The sequence below is a fragment of the Asterias amurensis genome, chromosome 14 (assembly GCF_032118995.1).
Source record: "Asterias amurensis chromosome 14, ASM3211899v1".
Classification (NCBI taxonomy): domain Eukaryota; kingdom Metazoa; phylum Echinodermata; class Asteroidea; order Forcipulatida; family Asteriidae; genus Asterias; species Asterias amurensis.
The window spans coordinates 17,413,979-17,433,044 of record NC_092661.1 but is presented as its reverse complement, the minus strand read 5'-3'; the positions used below and the strand labels follow the sequence as shown (position 1 = coordinate 17,433,044).

The window sequence follows — 19,066 nt, the reverse complement described above, 5'->3', positions numbered from 1 at the left end:
GGAACGTTTAATCAAAAGTACAAGAGCTGCCCTACATATACATGATATGGGCTTAAGTGGTCTATTCAGGCTATTAGAGAGGTTTCGCAAGCATGCGGATACAGTACAGATACGGATATGATAACTGTAGCCGTTCACGTCAGTCGCGTGCTGGATTTTGTTTCGCAAACTATAGGTATGTTTCACTTGAGTGCGCTCGAATTCATCATGAGTGATTTTATTTCTGTCAAACATGACCGATAGACACCCTGTGTTTAAAACACTGCATTTTCTCATCGTTTTGCTTGCAAATGACTAACAATTTTCTAACTATATCAAGCACGATACTAGTGAAAGCAATTCCGTGGGAAATGTTTTTGATCTGGGACAAAAAATCCAACTAAAAGTCTGCAAAACAATATCCGTTTCTCTACGTATTCGTTGCCAACGTGTATGCAAAATACGATAGTCGCAGAAACGCGTCACGTGAACACAGAAAGTGTCGACGTATCAGTATCTGTACACTTGCAAAACCTCTCTATTAACCATTTTATTTCAGACTTTTCGCATGCCAATCAAAATCGGAAATCAGACTAAAATTAGGAAGAATTTCTACCTAAATATTGATTGCATATTACACAAACACATTCAGGTCATTTTTCCTATCCAGTTAAATTTTGTACGCACCACCAAAAATGCTGCACCTCTTATTTAAGACTGGTACCCTGCAAAAAACCTTGTATGAATCAGCATGAAGGTGGGAACCGCTGACATGATACCTTTCTAGTATTAATAACAAACACAAGGCACTTCTAATGTCTAAATTATACACTTGTCATTATAATTTTAATTTCTCTGTTGTTTTATAAATAAATATATACAATACCTCGGTTGAGAAGTATATTTTTTTCATGCATGAAAAGTTTTGGAAGACGGTTATTTCGTATAATTTAACCAACTGGGTACATGACGTATTTTAACAAGTTAATTAGCGTGTTTGTGTTACAGCTTGGTCACAGTTCCTATTTAACTTTTTTGGCTGCCCCATTAAGTTACCGTGGCTGAGTGGAAGTCTTCCGCAACCTCTTTCGCCCTGTTAGTTTTACATCACGGTTGTGGTAAGTTGACAGGGAGGTCAGTTTACCATGCGCCCCCACTGGATTTAATTTTGTTATTCTAAAGAAAAATTGCGATACTTTAGCAAAAAAAAGTCCTGTGGGAACACCTGTTTTGACTTCCAAAATGGCAGACAGGATCAGTGCGTATAATTATAAGTGCACTGCACGTCGTGCAATGGGACAATACTAGGAATGCCTTGTATCCATCATTGTGTAATACACTCATTGCCCATGTCCTCTGCATACTTATTGGAAACCAGGCTTCGTAGACGATCAATCTCTGCCCGTAGATCTTTAACTTGTTTGAGTTTACTGTGTAATGAATCTGTGTCCAGCTCACCCCCTTCTGCTCCTTCTGGATCATGGCTAACACATGGCGCTAAAGGGAAGAAGGTTGACAGAGAAAGTAAAGAGTGTTTAAAAATCACTTGCCAGCAAAAATTTGTACTGCATTCACAAAGTCTCTTTAACTCACAACTCAAAACTTTTCTTTTTAAGAAAGCCTTTGGTAATGTATAGTGAGTTTTGTAACATGGTTTTTTTTTTCGTGTTGTAGATTCTATGTTTACATGGGAATAGGGAAATGATAATTCAGCCTCCAACCTTTTTTTTTGAGCCCATTGTTTGAGCAAAAGTTGGTCAAATAATATTGTGACTGTTTGCGGCTACTCCGGGCATTTTTGTACAAGCTGCTTACAGCCACTATAGTCTCTAAAGACCGGTTTATAGTCTGTCGTGCGATGGTCGCGCGATGGAAACCTTCACGCGCGATCATAAAAAGACACAGTTTTCAGGCCGCAGTCTTTTCTTTTTTGGGGGGGTGGGGGTGGGGGGTTTCTTACCTCTGAAGCGTAACAACACAGACACATTAGGTTCTTGACCCTCTGCAGTCTGCGTACAGACCTGCACCAGACCGTGGAGTTCCGCAACACATTCCTCTACCTCACGGATGAGGCGGTGACTCGCCTGTAAGACGTCCGATGAGGCAATCTTCTCAAGGGCCTGGTTGCGTTCCTGGACGTCTAGATTGTGCTCATATAATTCCTGACTCTGTTTGGCCAACTATGGAATGGAATGAAGAAGGGTTTCAAGATTTCAAGGTTTATTTTGTTTGTGTTCACAGTAAGAAAACTAATACAGGCAATAATATGTACATGTCTCAAATAATAATAATAATAATAATAATAATAATTTGGGGGGCTAATCATCCTTACTTGCAGCTAAGAGCTGAATTGCGAAGGACATGGCTACAACGTGTTTGAAAAGCAGGCATGCAAGGGCGCCTTCAGCTGCCAGCCACATTAACCCCTTACGACCACGGAGCACAGCCAAGATCCAAAGAGTTCCAAAACCGGAAGGTCTGGAAAACCCTTGTGGCACAGCAGAGAACCAACGCACAACTCAACTCACATATGGCCCCGGCCGGGAATCGAACCGAGGTCACCTTGGTGAGAGGCGAGCGCTTTCACACACGCCAACCATGCCACCTAATACAGTTTAGCCAGGCAGATATAAATACACTTTTGGGATACTGCAGGGGAGCTCACTAAGAAGCAAAGCTTTTCAGCGTGAGCCCTAAACAGGTACACTTTTACTGAGATGGTTTAAAGAATGATTTAAGGCCAAGCGACCAGCCGTCCAATTTACCAAACTCTTCCTAACTTAGGATTAATCTTAGTACTTTAGACAAGTTAAGTTCCGTATGCAAAGACAAAAGTAGAGGTTCACGGCCGAGTGGTTAAGAGCATCGAATTCAAATTCTGGTGCTAATTCACCGGAGTGTGGGTTCGAATCCCGGTCGTGACACTTGTGTCCTTGAGCAAGATACTTTACTATAATTACTTCTCTTCACCCAGGGGTATAAATGGGTACCTGCGAGGGTAGAGGTTAATATTGTGAATGAAAAGCTTTCGGAGCGCCACGGTAGCTCGGGGCTGTATACTCCCTAATGGGAGCTGAGAAAGATTAAAGGGATGTTTATTGGCCCAATGACCAGGGGACTAATGTAAAGCGCATTGATACGATTTATTGTGAAATGCGCTATATAAGAATTTGTTATAATTATATTATTAAAAGGATGCATTGAACCCATCCTAAGTTAGGACGAGTAACTCGTCCTAACTCGAGATAGCATTAATCCTAGCGTTTCGTGAAATCGGCTGCAGGGGTAATAATGTTGAAGCACTTTGAGATGCCCTTCGGGTATGAAAAGCACTATATAAAAACTGGTTGTTGTTATTATTAATATTATGGAGAGAGTGTGAATACTGTCTCACCGATGTCATGGAATCCTTCATCTTCATGAGGTCCTCTTCCTTAGTTTGAGCATTCTCTTTGAGAGCTGTAATGGTATCCTCCTCTTGCTGTAGTCTCTCCTCAAGCTCACTCACAGCCTTCTGATGACGTGACTGCTGCGTCTTCAACTGTCTGTGCTTGCTCTCCACCATCTAATGAATATGCAAGTTAATAATAATAATAAAAAAAATAATATTAATAAAAATAAAAGACTGGTAATGTGCACATATCTGGGTGTTCAAGGCGCAGTAAAACCACAAACAAAATGAAAGGAAAACAGACACAACTAAATTAGTTCTTGAAAACCTGTGACGTATGATAAATTTTGAAACAAGATTTGAATTCTGTGGTACAAGGACAAGATCTAAGATTAATTGGTAGAGAGTTCCAGATGCACGGCGCAGCTGAAGAAAAAAACCTGCACCTCATAGGAGTGGCGAGAGGTTCATTGATGACTCCTTGATGGAGTATAAACTTGAAGTGAGTTCTGAGATTTAGTTGGGAGCCTTGCCGTTAAGTGCTTTATGGACAATGAGCATCAGCTTGTAGACGATTCTTTGAGAGATAGGGAGCCAGTGAAGATGTTTCAGAATGGGGGTGATAGACAGTGTCAGGACGCAGGCTTTTGGAGGCGTTGAAGTTATTATAAATCTCATAAATATTCAATGCAATATTTAGTCAATTATTCCACTGACGTGTCATATTGGAGACTGCCATGCCCTAACAGAGGACCTAGACCACTCAACTACATTGACGTGATCAGTAGAGATACGGAGTCTGACATTGTGGACCTTCCAAACATGACGATGGATAAACACCTCTGGCGTCTCGGGTTGCGACCACTAAATGATGATGATGATGAAGATAATATGTTAAGTTCGCCTGTCTGAAACAAAAAAATTATTTGGGTGGACCTAGAGTAGCTCCTAATCAATTTGGTTTGGCGGGACTCTGGAGCGCCCATCTGAAACGGTTGTTACATCCTGACTTACCTTTTTAAGTTTCTCCACTTCAGCCTTGGCTTCGTCTCTCTCGTGGACCAGTTCCTCCATAGCAGTACGACTGAACAACTTCAAGGTTGTTGGATCAGCGTCCTTAGGAGCTCCCAAGACGGACTGAAGACGAGCTGCTTCACTCTTCAAGCTAACATTAAAATAATAAGAATAAAAATAATAGTGGCTTCTCATATAGTGCTCATACCTGTTAATCTGCAAGTTTTTGAGGGGAAAAAAAAAAAAGTGAAAATCACAAATCACTACAGCATCTCATTAAGTAATATTTTAAAGGAAGCTTTAAGTTTAATGTGAATCTGTGGACATTGTGTTTTAAGCCATTTGCGAGTTGGATTTGAATAATGTCTGGTACAATGACCGCTTACATTTGAATTCCTCATACTATAGAGACAGTTGCTATGTCAAATGGTTCGGGGCAAGCTTTTGTATACATGTAGCAACCTCCAGGATGAGCAAACCCTGGTACCATTGTGCCATACACATCCATTCCAAATTGTGTGTGGGTGTTCATCATCTCTTACGTTACTCTGCGAAAGCTTGCCCCTAATTATGTGACATAGCAACTGTCTTGATAGTCTGAGGAATTCAGATATAAGCGGAAACTTGTGATCAAGCACGTCATTGTACCAGACAATATTCAAATCTAACACACAAATGAGTATACAAAATATTTAGCAGCTCATCCTTCTTGAATGTGGTGTTTCTTGTGCTCTATATGTGTGTGCATAAATTTGCTTTCTATTGTATTTAATTTCATTTTTATTGTAAAGCGCATTTTTTTTTTTTTTGAAATGCGCCAATAAATCTTTTTAATAATAATAGTAGTAATAACAATAGTAATAATAATAATCCTCAGATACCTGTCTAGCTCAATTCGTAGATCGCTTTCCTGACCCTCTAGCTTAGTGACGACGATGTCACGGTTCCTGACAGCGTTCCTGGACTCAGCGAGAGACGTCTCCAGCTGAGAGATTCTCTCCTTGAGAAGCTTCTCCTTCTCACACAGATTCTTGATGTGAGACAGTTCAGTCAAGGAAGATCATAATAATAATAAAAATAATAACTAGAATTTATTGTTTGTAGATTGGGTTAGTGTTTGAATCAAAGAAAAGAGTGTTGTGAATAGCTCTTCAAAATGCAAAGAAATCAAAACGAAAATGTATTCTCGATGTGTAATATTAAAGCATCAAAACTTGGTGTACATCTCAATCTAAAAGGCATTAAATAACGACTTCCGCTTTAGACAGGTCAAAAGGTCACGAGAAGGTCACCAACGTATCCATTTTTGTAAAGTATGTAAAGCCCTTTCATATGATATATAGATTGTCAAAATAGCTGATGTGGCTGAGGAAATATTATGAACTTATGAAATACTGACGAATATAGAAGAGACTAACTAATTGAATACGAAATGTATTTTGAAAAAAAAAAAAAAAATCATATCAGATATACTACAAAAGAGAAATAATTATGGAATACGATGACAATTATACAATGAATAAATTAAATCAAGACATGTAACAAGCTATAAGTGTATGTGGATTTAAATAAATGAGTTTTCAGCAAGTTTTTAAACAATGGAAGAGAACTACAGCATCTGATGTTATTTGGTTAAGCGTTCCAAAGTTTAGGAGCACAAGCGGAAAAGGCATGATCGCCATATGATGAGGAAGTTCTAGGAATAGTTAAAAGGGACTTAGCAGAAGAACGAAGAGTGTGAGAGGGGGCGTAACAGATAAAATGTGACCCTGATCAGCTACTTCAACTTAGACGACAATCTCAAAGGATATAACTTCAGTGTTCTTGAGGTGTTGCTCCGCTGTGGGTAGGTCTCCCATGTATCTCTCAAGGCTAGTCACACGTTTCTTGAGTCGCTCGTACTTCTCCTTCATGCGAGTGTACTTCACTTTGGTGTCTTCACCACTCTCGTCCTTCTGCATCATCTGCAATAAAGATAACAAACAATTGTGGTCACTATTTTCATTTGTGTCGGTAACTCCTCAAGTCGGGCTACATCCTGTAGCCTTAGATATAAAGTCTTTCTTAGGATCCTCACTGTTCCCAACAGCGCTGCCTTCTGCAGCAGATCTATTCTCACATTTGTCCCAATTCCGTCAAGATGTTTCCCCAGTGCTTTCGGAATGGTGCCGAGCACTCCAACCACCACAGGTACTACTTTCACCTACAAAATCTTACAAAGTTCCCTGGCCAGGTCTTGGTACTTTTGGATCTTGTCCATCTCCTTCACAGCTATGTTAATAAGATGACACATCTTCTTTGCCTTATCTAAGATTACAACATCCGGACGCCTATGTTTTATAACATGATCAGTCTGAGTGTTAAAGTCCCAGAGGATCTTGACCTTGTCGGTCTCTGTAACTTTCTCCGGAGCATGGTCGTACCATTTTGCAGTCACTTGGACACCCCATTACCTTGGCCAACTTGTCATGTCGACCTTTGTACTCCGTCTGGTCCGTTTACTGCACTCGCTGACAATTTGAAAGACAGTCTCCTCCGCCTTGTTACACATCCTGCACTGAAGGAGAGACGTTCGCTTTCTCTATCCTTGCCTTCATTACATTTATGTCCTCAGAGACTGGTCTTGCTCGACAGTAATCAAGCCTTCTTTATTATTAATATTATTATTACTACTATTCTTATTCTTATTATTATTTTTATTATTATTATTAAATTACATGAAACAGTTTCCCTTTTAAAGGAGGCTGGCAGGGATTAGTGACATATCAGGGACCAATTTCATAGAGCTGCTAAGCACAAAAATTTGCTAAGCATGAAATTTCTTCCTTGGTAAAAACAGGATTACCAACCAAAGTTCAATTTGTTGCATATTCCATGTTACTGGTATTCAGCTGTTGTTTGCTCATCCTGAAAATCACGCTGAAATTTAGTTGGTAATCCTGTTTTTATCAAGGAAGAAATTTCATGCTAAGCAAATTTTTGTGCTTAGCAGCTCTATGAAATTGGGCCCAGTTCTTACCTTCTTTTCGATCTCCTTTAGTTCTCTGGTTTTTGACTCGCATGCTTCCTTCAACGCCTTCTTCAGCTGTCCATGCTCATACTCGGTCTCTCTGTACAAAAAAATAAAAATAACATATTAAATAAAAATGCATTGGGGATAAATGCAACAAAGACCTCGCTAACTTTTAGAGGGTTTTGATACCTTTTGCAGATCCAGTTTAACAAAATCAAAAATTTATGCAAGTGGCCAGACACATGAGGCCGGAAGGCCACTTCAAGGTGTGGGCTGCAATTATTTTATTCCAGAGGTTGTTGCCACCTACTCCTTGGGCTGAAACAGGGTTACACACGTCTGTGTCTAGTGTAAACAGGAGAATAAAACTCACCCTAGTTTCTTGTGAAGTAATTCTAATTCTGCTGATTTGATGGATGAGTGTTCTGCAAGCTGTGCTTTGAGCGAGGCGTTTTCATACTGGTATTCCTGACAACAAGAGAGATAAATGTTTCTATTTAAGATACATTACAGATTAAAAGGAACATTACAGAATTGGTAAAAATAAAAAAAATCGTCTAAGATCACAGATTTACATAAAATGTACACGGTCTATAGATGATGATAGTAAAAAAAAACATCCCTTGAAATGTTTCCGTTTTGAATGTCATATTTGATGAGAAATAAATTAAACTAATTTCCCATTGGAGTTATAACTCAGTGAGCATTTTATTAATACAAATTTGCATCGATGCCATGCAAAATGTGTTATCAGTTTTTCATTATTTTCTTGTGACCCAGATGGCCGATCGATCTGAAACTTCTACAGGTTTGTCAGTTTATGTATATGGTGGATTACATAAAGTGCTTACACTGCCACCAACTGTTTTGTTAGCAAAAACTAAGCTACTCAAAAACATACCTGCACTTTCATAAGAAGAAAGTCTCCTTTGTCTTCATGTGCTCTGGAGTACATCATGTGTCTTTCCTGAGACTGTTTTTGTCTCAACTGCTCCTTAGAGTGGGCAAGCTCCAACTTTTGCCTTGAAAAAAAAAAACCCAAAACAGTGTCATAAAAATATAATTAAATTTCATTAAAGGCGCTGTCTAATTGTTAGCATAAAAACTAACTTGGTAATGAACAATGGAGAGCTGTTTATAATATAAAACATTGTGAGAAACCGCTCCCTCGTAAGTAACGTAGTTTTTGAGAAAGAAGTAATTTTTCATTCAAATATTTAAAGCATTAGGCATCTGAAAGCACACATGTGCAACAAGGGTGTTTTTTTCTCTCATTATTCTCTTGCAACTTTGAAGACCAATTGAGAAAAAAAAAAATTCACAGATGTGTTATTTTAGAAAAAAAGAAATACACAGGCGTACATATACATGTATTACTCTGGTGAGATTCAAACTCACAACTTTTGCCATAAATGGGGGCTGCCAACTTTAACATGGTCAGTAAATTCGTTGGGCTCTCTACCGTGCATTACACAATGGATTGACTTACATGGATATGGCTGTACATCCCATCTGAAGCATGTATCGTACAAGCTACCCATGTGGTTTTCATTTATAGACAGTTTCTATGGTAACCAGGGCTTAGTAGAGCGTACTCTCCGCGGATAAATTCTTCGCAGAAAAAGAAGAACAAAAATACATAACAACTTATTGATTTTTTAATAATTACTGACCTTTCAATGATGAGGTTTTTCTCATCCAGCAGTCCTTCTTTCGCTCTGATCACACCTTCCAATTTGCCGAGATCTTGGCTGAAATTAGGACCCGGTAATGTTCCAATAGAAGGGTACGTCGCTGAGTACGGATAGCTTGGCTGTACACCCTGAGGGAGAAAAAAACAACATGTTTAGCGGCTCCACCTGCTAATATTTATTTATATATTTATTTGTTTTCAGCTTTTACAACCAAAAAAAGGATACATTTTAATGAGCGCAGATGATTTTATTTGCTGAAAATAGCCCAGTCTTTCAAAATGTGCCGGCCAATTTTGGTAAAAAAGAAGAGAAAAAAAAGGCCCTCCTCCATCCTTTTTTCAAAAAGGCAGGACGCTAAGCACGTTTTTTATTAAATTTGGCCAAATGATTTAAAATTTGGCTTAATGGTTATATGCACTTCCAAAATTACTACGGAATGAGGTTCAAAGGGTGCACTTAATTAGACTAGACAGTATAACGACTCTCTTATCAGATCGGCAAAAATCCTCACAAAAGATTATTGGCTGAGACCTTACAATAATCATCTGCTACCAATTTCATAAAGCTGCTAAGCACAAAAACTTGCTTAGCATGGCATTTCTTCCTTGATTAAAGTTTCCATTTGTTGCATATTGCTTGTTAATGGTATTCAGCTGTTGTTTGCTTATCCTGAAAATCACATGGAAATTTGGTGTGTAAACCTGTAATGTTTTCATCAAGGCAAAAATTTCATGCTAAGCATATGTTTGTGCTTAACAGATCTATGAAATCGTGACGACTGAAACAGAAGAGAGCTGTTTCAGATGTGGTTTAGAGACAAAGAAAAGAAAAATGCTAAAATGTTTTAAAATGACAAAAACAAATCAAAAAATTTCATTTTTGATTTGTTTAGTCTTAAAAGGTTTGGGTACTTTTTGTACGACTCAAAACACACGACGTCCACAGATTTACATCAAAATTACATGGTTTGAAGATAATGATGGTTGAAAGCTTCCCTTAAAATATCACTTGCTGAGATGCAGATTTTGAGAAATTAGTAAAACAATGTCACAAAAATTATGTTCATCTCAGGAGATGAAAACTATTTTAATATGTGACATTGATTTACTCATTTCTCAAAAACTACTGCACCTCAGCAAGTAATATTTTAAGGTAAGCTTTCTAATCATTATCTTCAAAACAGTGTAAGTTAAATGTAAATCTGTAGACATTGTGTTTTGTGTTACAAAAAGTACCCAAACCCTTTGAGCAGAAAAAAGTGCTTAACAATTGTCTGCTTAGCCAAAATAAGCAGGATACCAGTCACAAATTGTACATGTGACATAGTAGTTTGGCTGGTAACTTTATTTTGGTCAGCATAAATTTGTAAAAATTTGTGGCTTCTTTTGTTTTGGTTTACCCTTACACTGATGTGCATTAAGCACTGTAATGTACTTTCCCCGAGTCCTGTGAAAAAAATCACAGGCATATTACTCGGGTGGGATTTGAACCCATGACCTTTGCTTGTGCTAAGCTTATTTTTGTGCTTAAGGAGCTTAATGAAATTGGGCCCTGCTTACATGTACATGTAACGGCTGTAGCTGCAACTGCTCCAGCTGTTGTTGCAACTGCTGCTGCTGCTGCAGTTGCTGCTGCCACTGCGTAAGATCATGTGACTTCATGCTCGCTCCATACCCCGAACTAAACCCTGGCGTGTCCATATAATCTATTGCCGACCTTCCGTGATGTCCCATCCCGACATGAATGTTCCCTGCCGACTGGTACCCTGTGTACGTGCCACCCGGTAGCATGTCAGATTTCACTGGTGACCGATGTTCTGTCCCGTAACTACTTGGAGATAGTGTCTTCTGCATGTGTGATGAACCCAGTTTATCTTTACTATAGGCAAGGCCGGGCTCCGACAACCATTTATTCTCCGACGGCCACTTATTCTTCAGTGGTTCCGTGTCGGCGTCAAAATGAGTTTGATTCAACGTTGCGTCTAGGGAGACGAATTTCTCGCGGGGAGCGTCCTTGAAGTCATGGCTTGTTGGGTGCGTGGTGTAGTTGATGGAGGAGGGACGTTCATGGGCGGTTCTTCGGGGGGAACTCTGGTGGGCTTTTGAGGGGGTGACCTGAGCGACGGGAAGGGTACGAGCTTCATAGGAAGCAATGGAGGAACCTGTAAAAAAGAAAATAGAAAAATTGACAAAATTAGTCATTGCCCTGGTCTTGGCCTTGGTGTCCCTTCAAAAGTTTCCCATTGACTTTAAGATCCAATGGAAGTGCCCTTTGCAAAATGAAAATGGCCTTGCCCATTCAAAGATGAAATTCCAGGCCTGAGATGGAATTATGCATCGGGGATAGAGAATATTAATTTTTGGTTTTACCCATACACATTGTACACTGATGGGAGTTAGCATTGTACACTCGGTACTTACCCAAGCTCTTTAAAAAAAAATTACAGGCATATTACTTGGGTGAGATTTGTATTGCAAAGGTCGTGGGTTCGAACCCCACACGAGTAATGAATTGTTTTCACTGAGCTCGAGTAAGTACAGAGTATACAGTGCTATCTCACATCGGTGTATGGGTAAAACCAAAATTATTAACAGTATTGTCAACCCCCGGCAAATGGTCATACCCTGGGGAAAAGCCACCCCTGCTCTGGAACAGGGGTAAGCGGTAAAGCCCTGGGGTATTCTTGAAGTGCGCAATCGGAACCTCTTGGAATAGGGACACAGTGTGGTGAAAGTGTGCCGGAGTAACCGTGGGGTAAATAAAATTCCTGGGCCTCCCCAGGGCTGTATTCCATGGGGATTAAGAGATTCAGTGTGAAAAGGGGTTTGGAGAAGCAGCAATTTTTCTCCCCAGTTTGGTAGGGCTCAAAAGGACCACAAGCCCAAGGTCAGTGAATTTACGTCGGTGTCAGATGCAATTGTGTCCACCATGCAATACTGTCCGCTCAGGACACTTTTGCAAATGCAATTGTGTCCGGGGCTATGCAAAAACCGTTCGATGGACATGTACATGACTGTACATGTACATGTATGTGTGCGCAGAGGCGAGCTTGCATGCACTGAACCTACGTATATGCAGCATGAATATTCACGTATTTTATGATTGCAGGGAATACCCAACGGCCGAACATTTCCCATGTCATTCATGACATACACTTAGCTTGTAAAAAAAATGGCAAACGTGTTCCGTCGACCAAGGGCGTTTAATTTACTGCAAGGACGGTTGTGCACAGGGGCGGACACAATTGCATGGCGGACACAATTGCATGGCGGACACAATTGCATATGCAGTCAGCGTCCGGGCGGACACGATTGCATATGCAAAACCGTCCGGCAGATGCAATAATGTCCACCGGATAGTATTGCATAGAGGACATAATTGCATGCGACACCAGCCAGTAACTCACGACTAGACAAGTCCAGGAGTCCTACTGTATGTTTGTTTTTCAATTGGAGTACAGATACCTAACTGTGTTTTATCTTTTTAAGTAGAGAAACGATGTTCAAATGTTGACTTTGAGTCTGATAAATTAATACCTTTCAATTCTGTTGACTAACCAAGGATACTAAAAGGCAAAAGACAAAATGAGATAATTTTTCTCTAACTTGTGCTTACATATTAAACTATGGATTTTATGTGTACTTCTTTTTTTTTATCTCTGGTCAATGTGCAAAACAATTCTGATCCTGTGTGAAAGTTTTGACCTACAGTCTTGTGACAGGCCTGATACTTCACGGAGGCAACGAAGGCGATTGCCTCCGTGTCCCGCGGTCAATGCCTTGGCGCCCTTGAAATGCTTCAGAAGAAATTTACAATTTCCTCATATAGGGTGCCCCTTACTAAGGAGAAACTGCCTTTGTGCCCTTGCCCTTTCTAAAACAAGGCATACAGGCCTGCTTGTGGATTTTCCCGTCAAATTCGAGGCCTGTTTGGGACTGGTTCTTACAAAATATTTATACTTTTTTGAAATGGTGAATTTTGATCAAACCTTTGGGAAGTGAACTCTTTCACCCAGGGGTCGAAATTGCCACTAGCCCGCTAGCCCAGGACTACTAGATTTAAAGCCGGGCTACTCATTTTTCCAGTTTGATAGCCCGGCGGGCTAGTGTGAAAATAATGCAAAAATCATTATCACAAACAGCAATGAACTGTGCTGATGGTGTATTATAAACTTTGTGTTGGACTCAAGACATGGGTTTTTCTTGGCCTACCAAAATCTCATCACGGCTACTAAAAATTCTTGGTTACTAGCCCTGCTGACTACCATGAAAATACACTTAATTTCGACCCCTGTTCACCCCTTTCACACGAGAGCAATTTAGCAAGGGTCCCTTGCTAACAGTTTTAACAAATCTTTCACTACGTACCGTGTAGGCATGTACAATTTAAAGTTTAGGAAACATGAAGCAAAAGTCTACCATGAAATCCATCAATCTGAATAAGGAAATACAAATAAATAGCGTAAAGTAAACTGAAACACCGCATTTTGCCCAGCCCTCTTTCCTGTTGATAATTCTACACTGTGTAGCGATAAACAGGGAAAAAAAACAATGTTCAGTTTTGATTTTTAAGAATTCTCTACTCAACCTGTTCTGAACGGCTTTAAAGGAACATTACAGAACTGGTTTTGCTGACAAAACAGTTGCTAGCAGTGAAAGTACTATGTTATCCACCAGATATATAAACTGACAAATCTGTAGAGGTTTGAGATCGATCGGCCATCTGGGCCCCGAGAAAATAGTGGAAAACCGATTCACATTTTTGCATGACATCGATGCAAAAAGAAAAATGAATAAAACCCTCCCTGAGCCATAAACTCCAAACACAATATTAGATTACTTATTTCTCATCAAATAGGCCTATGACATTTCAGACAGAAATATTTCAAGGGATGTTTTCTACTATCATCATCACTAAATTTCTTACCAATTCTGTAACGTTTCTTTAAAGTTTTATCGCACCGTTTTTGGGGGTTAAAAAAAAACAACAAATAGGGGGGGGGGGGGTATTGCTTATGGCCAGATATTTTGTTCTTGTCAGGGTAAGGCAGTTAGTCCTTACTCTTTCCTGTACCAACAGGTCGCTAACCACCGGCTAAGGTCCCTTAAAAAAAAAAGTTGTTAAATGAAATATAAAGATTGCATAACCACACAGTTTTCAGAATGGGAAAAAGGACTCTTAAGGATGTTATTGTGACCTTCTTCCTTTTTTTGGGGGGGGGGGGAGGGGGTCAGCTTTTGCACAAAAAAACACCACCCCCCCCAAAAAAAATAAAAATAAATAAATAACAGAAAAAACCCCAATTAAACAATTTATGTAACCATCTAACCAATTATTAGAATCACTAGAATAAATGGGGCATAAATAGATAAAAAGGAACCTCTACAAGGTCAAATTAAATTCATACAAGAAGGGGCATCAAGGCAATGACATGGGGCCTGACTGCCTCCACAGAGCATTGATCGGTCCTGTCTTAATTCAAATATTACTTACATGTAGTGTTAAAATCAAGACCCGAGTCGAGGTAACTGCAGTTACTCTCATAGTCACTGAGACTACTATGGCAGCTCAGGGGAGATAAACTACTCTCCAAGGAGCTACAAGATGAGCCAAGATCCTCCAAGGTGAAGGAGGTTGGGCTTAGGTACTTCCCTGGTAGAGACAAACTCTCAGATGATGTGGTGGGAGTGGTCTTGTAGCTGAACAAATCTTCCATGGTGTTTCTTTTGAACACGGGTTTCAGATTAAGAAATCAAGTTTCTAAGCTGGGTATGACAGCAACACCAAAACCGAGTTTCAAAATGGGTTTCAAAACTGCCTTCAAGTTTCTTTGCTGGGAACACAAAATCATGGAGGGACCGGTTCTCTGAGAGCAGTTTGTGTTTAGCTGTGGCTACCAAAAATGTTCAGTGTATGTAAAAGCACCTTTTAGATGTTCAATCACTTTCCCAAAGACTGTGACAAAAATCAAAGATAACTTTCTGGTTGACGTGAAGACAATAAAAATTAGTCGTTGACAAAGACCACCGTTAATACCGAAACTCTTGCGAATATAGCTCCATGAGATACACACAGACTGATGGGGACGACTTCACAATGTGATTATAACCAGTCGCTGGGAAACTGAGTTCCATGTCCAGAGATTTGATGCATCAAGACAAGGTACACTACAAGACGACAGCGAAAGATTATGTCAGAATCAATTATCCAGCCTCAGGAAAGAACAATTAAACACTGACAGGTTTGAGCTTAATTGAATTATACCATCCAGCGGAGCATCTTGTCAAACGAGCACAGGTAGAATGTACAAAGACTTCAGCTCCAGCGGAATAAATTTCCAGTTCACTTTATTCCAACAACTTGTGAAGTTGTGATGACACACAGTGTAGTTCCAATGCTCATACTTCCAAGTTACAATCAGTAGGTACTAAAGAACAGGCGTCGACAAAAATATCTCTACTTTCTAGCCGGTAGAACATACAGTGTAGCACGTTTTAATAGAACCCATGAAAATCAAACTAGATGTATAACTAGATGCATAAAAAGACAGCTTGACAAAGTGAAAAGGGTGTCTATTTGTGCTGGCAAAAAACAATGGTTCCACACTGTTGGATTTATAACACTCTATTCCAACCAGGAACAGCACTTGTGAAAAATAATGTCCGGTCGCTCAGGAAAAAAGTCCAGTGCACTCTAGTTGAACGCCAGCCTTGGTTTGATCACTAGCTCTAGTTTGATCATGACACACGTCAAACACACAGGACATGTAGCCCAAGTGCGATAGGATTTCCTGCTATTGGCTCTCTGGTGTGGGAAAGAGTGTTGAGTAATGCTCTACCCACACTGCCAGTGGACTAGATGGCCGGATTATACGATTAGTATAAAATGTGGCGAAGCTATTAGCACTGTTTGAGCTTGGGGATTAGAGTCTGGCTTAGCAGGTGGGATTATCTGATGAACAAATGGATTACAAGATGATCTTCTCCAGGGTACTTCATGAAAAGTAAAAAGGCTGATGATCTGTGGTCCTTTAATTATAGCATCAGCTTTATCACTGGATCCGTGTCATTTTTCTGCTGGTTACACTGAAACTTCAGAACTTCTTTACAGGCTGTGAGCGTGATGATCGATGGTCCTTCAATTAGCGTTACCTGACACTTTTTTTCTTGAAATATAAATCCCTGTATATCCTTTGTTACGGTGAAACTTGAGAACTTCTTCCCTTTGTTCAAAAGGTATCTCACTGGTCTGATTACACGGATCTTGCTTTCTGCACAGATAAGTAATTTGAGATGTCTTTAAATCGCAGGATTTTAGTCCATGATGGTCCTAGTTTAATTTGCAGAGGTGAAGTGCATGGTGTACTGTAGGTCTACTCTGCAGCGGTAGTAGAATATCTAGCAAGACAGTTCTCTTAATCTAGAGAACAAACTCTACCTGGCAAGTAGACACACACAATGGTGTTACCGCAAACCATTGATACCTCACTATACAATGCCTCAAATCCCATGCGTGGTGTAGGTCGACATATTATTTAAGTAAAACTTGGTAATGATCGCCCATACAAAAGCCGATTTTTAAGAGTTGTAAACTTTGATTCCAGTTTATCAAAGAAAGGCAATTCACCATGAATGTTGTACAATAGAAAAATCAACACATTTCGTTGTTACGCTTGTTGAGTTTAATCAAAATCGATCTCCACTGAAGCCTGAAAATCTTTGTCCTACTCCTCAAAGACTCTCCACTCCTCACAAAGACCAGTCGATTTTTATCAGATCCCATCCGTTGATAAATGATATGTTTATCTTTCAAACGCCACGCAGCATTAATATTAATGACTGTCTGTTTTCTTCGCCACACATCAATGTGTGATTAATCATACCTCATGTACTTATGAAAACAAACAGATGTAAACAGTGACTTCCAAAACATCCACAGACAAACCAAAAACATCTGGACAAACAGCTATAACATAACCCGCAGACTTCTACTTTTTTAAACATTCAGGATGTACAAATCAGTTGTATGTCCATGAAGCATTTTTCTTCCATCATGAATGCTATGATTTGTCTTTGAAGCGGCACTCGCATGGAAAAAATTGATCATATTTGTCCAGCAATTTTCACAGACAACCCCACATTGGTTGAAGGAGTGCATCAACAACTTTGTCAAACTGTTGCATACAATGTATGTGCAAACAATAGATTTATTCATCCAACAGGAAAAAATGATGAGAAATGATGTTTTGTTCATCAAAGATTAAGAGGTACATGTAGCGCTCAGGCTGCTCCCCTTGAAATACTGCAGCAGATTTTCTTGAGTCATATCCAAAAGACAATTTCACATTCACTTTTGAAGGCCAACATAAACTGTGAAGTGTTCATGGAAGGTTAAGTTGGACTGCAAACATGGACCAACTTTCCAGGCAGCACCAAGTGTAATTTCCATCCACTAAAAATTGTCACTCGTCGTTGTTGAAAACCTGGAAAACCTGAAAACCTGTAAAAGTAATTTTCCAAAGACTAGCTCACTCTTCAGGCTTCTTAAAAAATTCTTTCACAGCGTTGATAACTCGTTTATCATTACGGTTTGAAAAGGTTAGTGTGCAGATCTGAGAAACTCAAAACACACTTTCATAAACGCAATCTTCTAATAATAGTCACTTCTTTGAGACGCAAATTTTTCCCCACATGTCCCACTCTTGAAATTGTAACGTTGGTTGACAGGTCGCAAGCTTGTACTTTTATGTAGGAACACACAAGGCCAAATAAAAAATAAACATGTTTAGCGTCCTCCCTTTCTGAAAATAGAAAGGAGGGGGCTTTTGTTCTTTAGTGCCCGCCGACACATTTTTTTTTAGACTAACAGCTAAAACTGGGCTTTTTCACAAATTTGAGGAGCTTGTTGAAATATATTTTTTTTTAATTGTCATAAAAAAAAAAAAAAAATAAAAAAAATAATATGTCATAACCCCCACCCCCCCAAAAAAAAGAAGAAGCGGCCTCTAAAAAAGAAGTAGCCGGGGGACGCTAAACATGTTTTTATTTGGCCTAATCGTAGCCTACATGTACGTTATCTCCATGGACATACATGTACATTGCAGTGAACACCCTTATCCAGAGAAAGTGAAACATGAAACTTCCTCCACAGTTGATAGAGTTACTGTATTTTATTACAATCAGTTTTCATGTCACTGTGTGTATATTGAATTCCTTGTGTGTTTGTTTAGGTATGACTGGCGACAACGATGGCTCACTTTTTAAAGGCACTGGACACTTTTGGTAATTACTCAAAATAACAATAACAATAACAATAACAATAACAATAACAATAACAATAACAATAACAATAACAATAACAATAACAATAACAATAACAATAACAATAACAATAACAATAACAATAACAATAACAATAACAATAACAATAACAATAACAATAACAATAACAATAACAATAACAATAACAATAACAATAACAATAACAATAACAATAACAATAACAATAACAATAACAATAACAATAACAATAACAATAACAATAACAATAACAATAACAATAACAATAACAATAACAATAACAATAACAATAACAATAACAATAACAATAACAATAACAATAACAATAACAATAACAATAACAATAACAATAACAATAACAATAACAATAACAATAACAATAACAATAACAATAACAATAACAATAACAATAACAATAACAATAACAATAACAATAACAATAACAATAACAATAACAATAACAATAACAATAACAATAACAATAACAATAACAATAATAATAATAATAATAATAATAATAATAATAATAATAATAATATCAAAGTCTTATACAGCGCACGTATCTACCAAACAAGGTACTCAAGGCGCTGAGTATAAATACAAACTTTCAGAAAGATAGGTTATTGCAGTGACGAATTCTGAGACTCAATTATTTAGGACCAAAGGGTTTACAAGG

At 38.8% G+C, this 19,066-nt stretch overlaps 1 protein-coding gene across 5 annotated transcripts in view; it reads right to left on the bottom strand.

The window, feature by feature from the left end:
* Window positions 1-200: 200 nt before the first annotated feature.
* Window positions 201-19,066, bottom strand: part of LOC139947219 (centrosomal protein of 85 kDa-like) — a 34,625-nt gene continuing 15,759 nt past the window's right edge. For 4 of the 5 annotated variants that reach the window (XM_071945090.1, XM_071945092.1, XM_071945093.1 and 1 more), the window contains 11 exons: window positions 10,651-11,252; window positions 9,071-9,219; window positions 8,299-8,419; window positions 7,771-7,865; window positions 7,404-7,494; window positions 6,196-6,348; window positions 5,266-5,420; window positions 4,385-4,535; window positions 3,374-3,544; window positions 1,940-2,159; window positions 201-1,476 (listed from right to left, as the gene is read on the bottom strand). In XM_071945090.1, the coding sequence (XP_071801191.1) occupies window positions 1,304-1,476; window positions 1,940-2,159; window positions 3,374-3,544; window positions 4,385-4,535; window positions 5,266-5,420; window positions 6,196-6,348; window positions 7,404-7,494; window positions 7,771-7,865; window positions 8,299-8,419; window positions 9,071-9,219; window positions 10,651-11,252 (2,081 nt within the window). In that variant the 3' untranslated portion in view covers window positions 201-1,303. Of the gene's footprint in view, window positions 1,477-1,939; window positions 2,160-3,373; window positions 3,545-4,384; window positions 4,536-5,265; window positions 5,421-6,195; window positions 6,349-7,403; window positions 7,495-7,770; window positions 7,866-8,298; window positions 8,420-9,070; window positions 9,220-10,650; window positions 11,253-14,584; window positions 15,884-19,066 lie in introns of those variants that run through there. The other variant, XM_071945091.1, reaches the window with a different exon arrangement.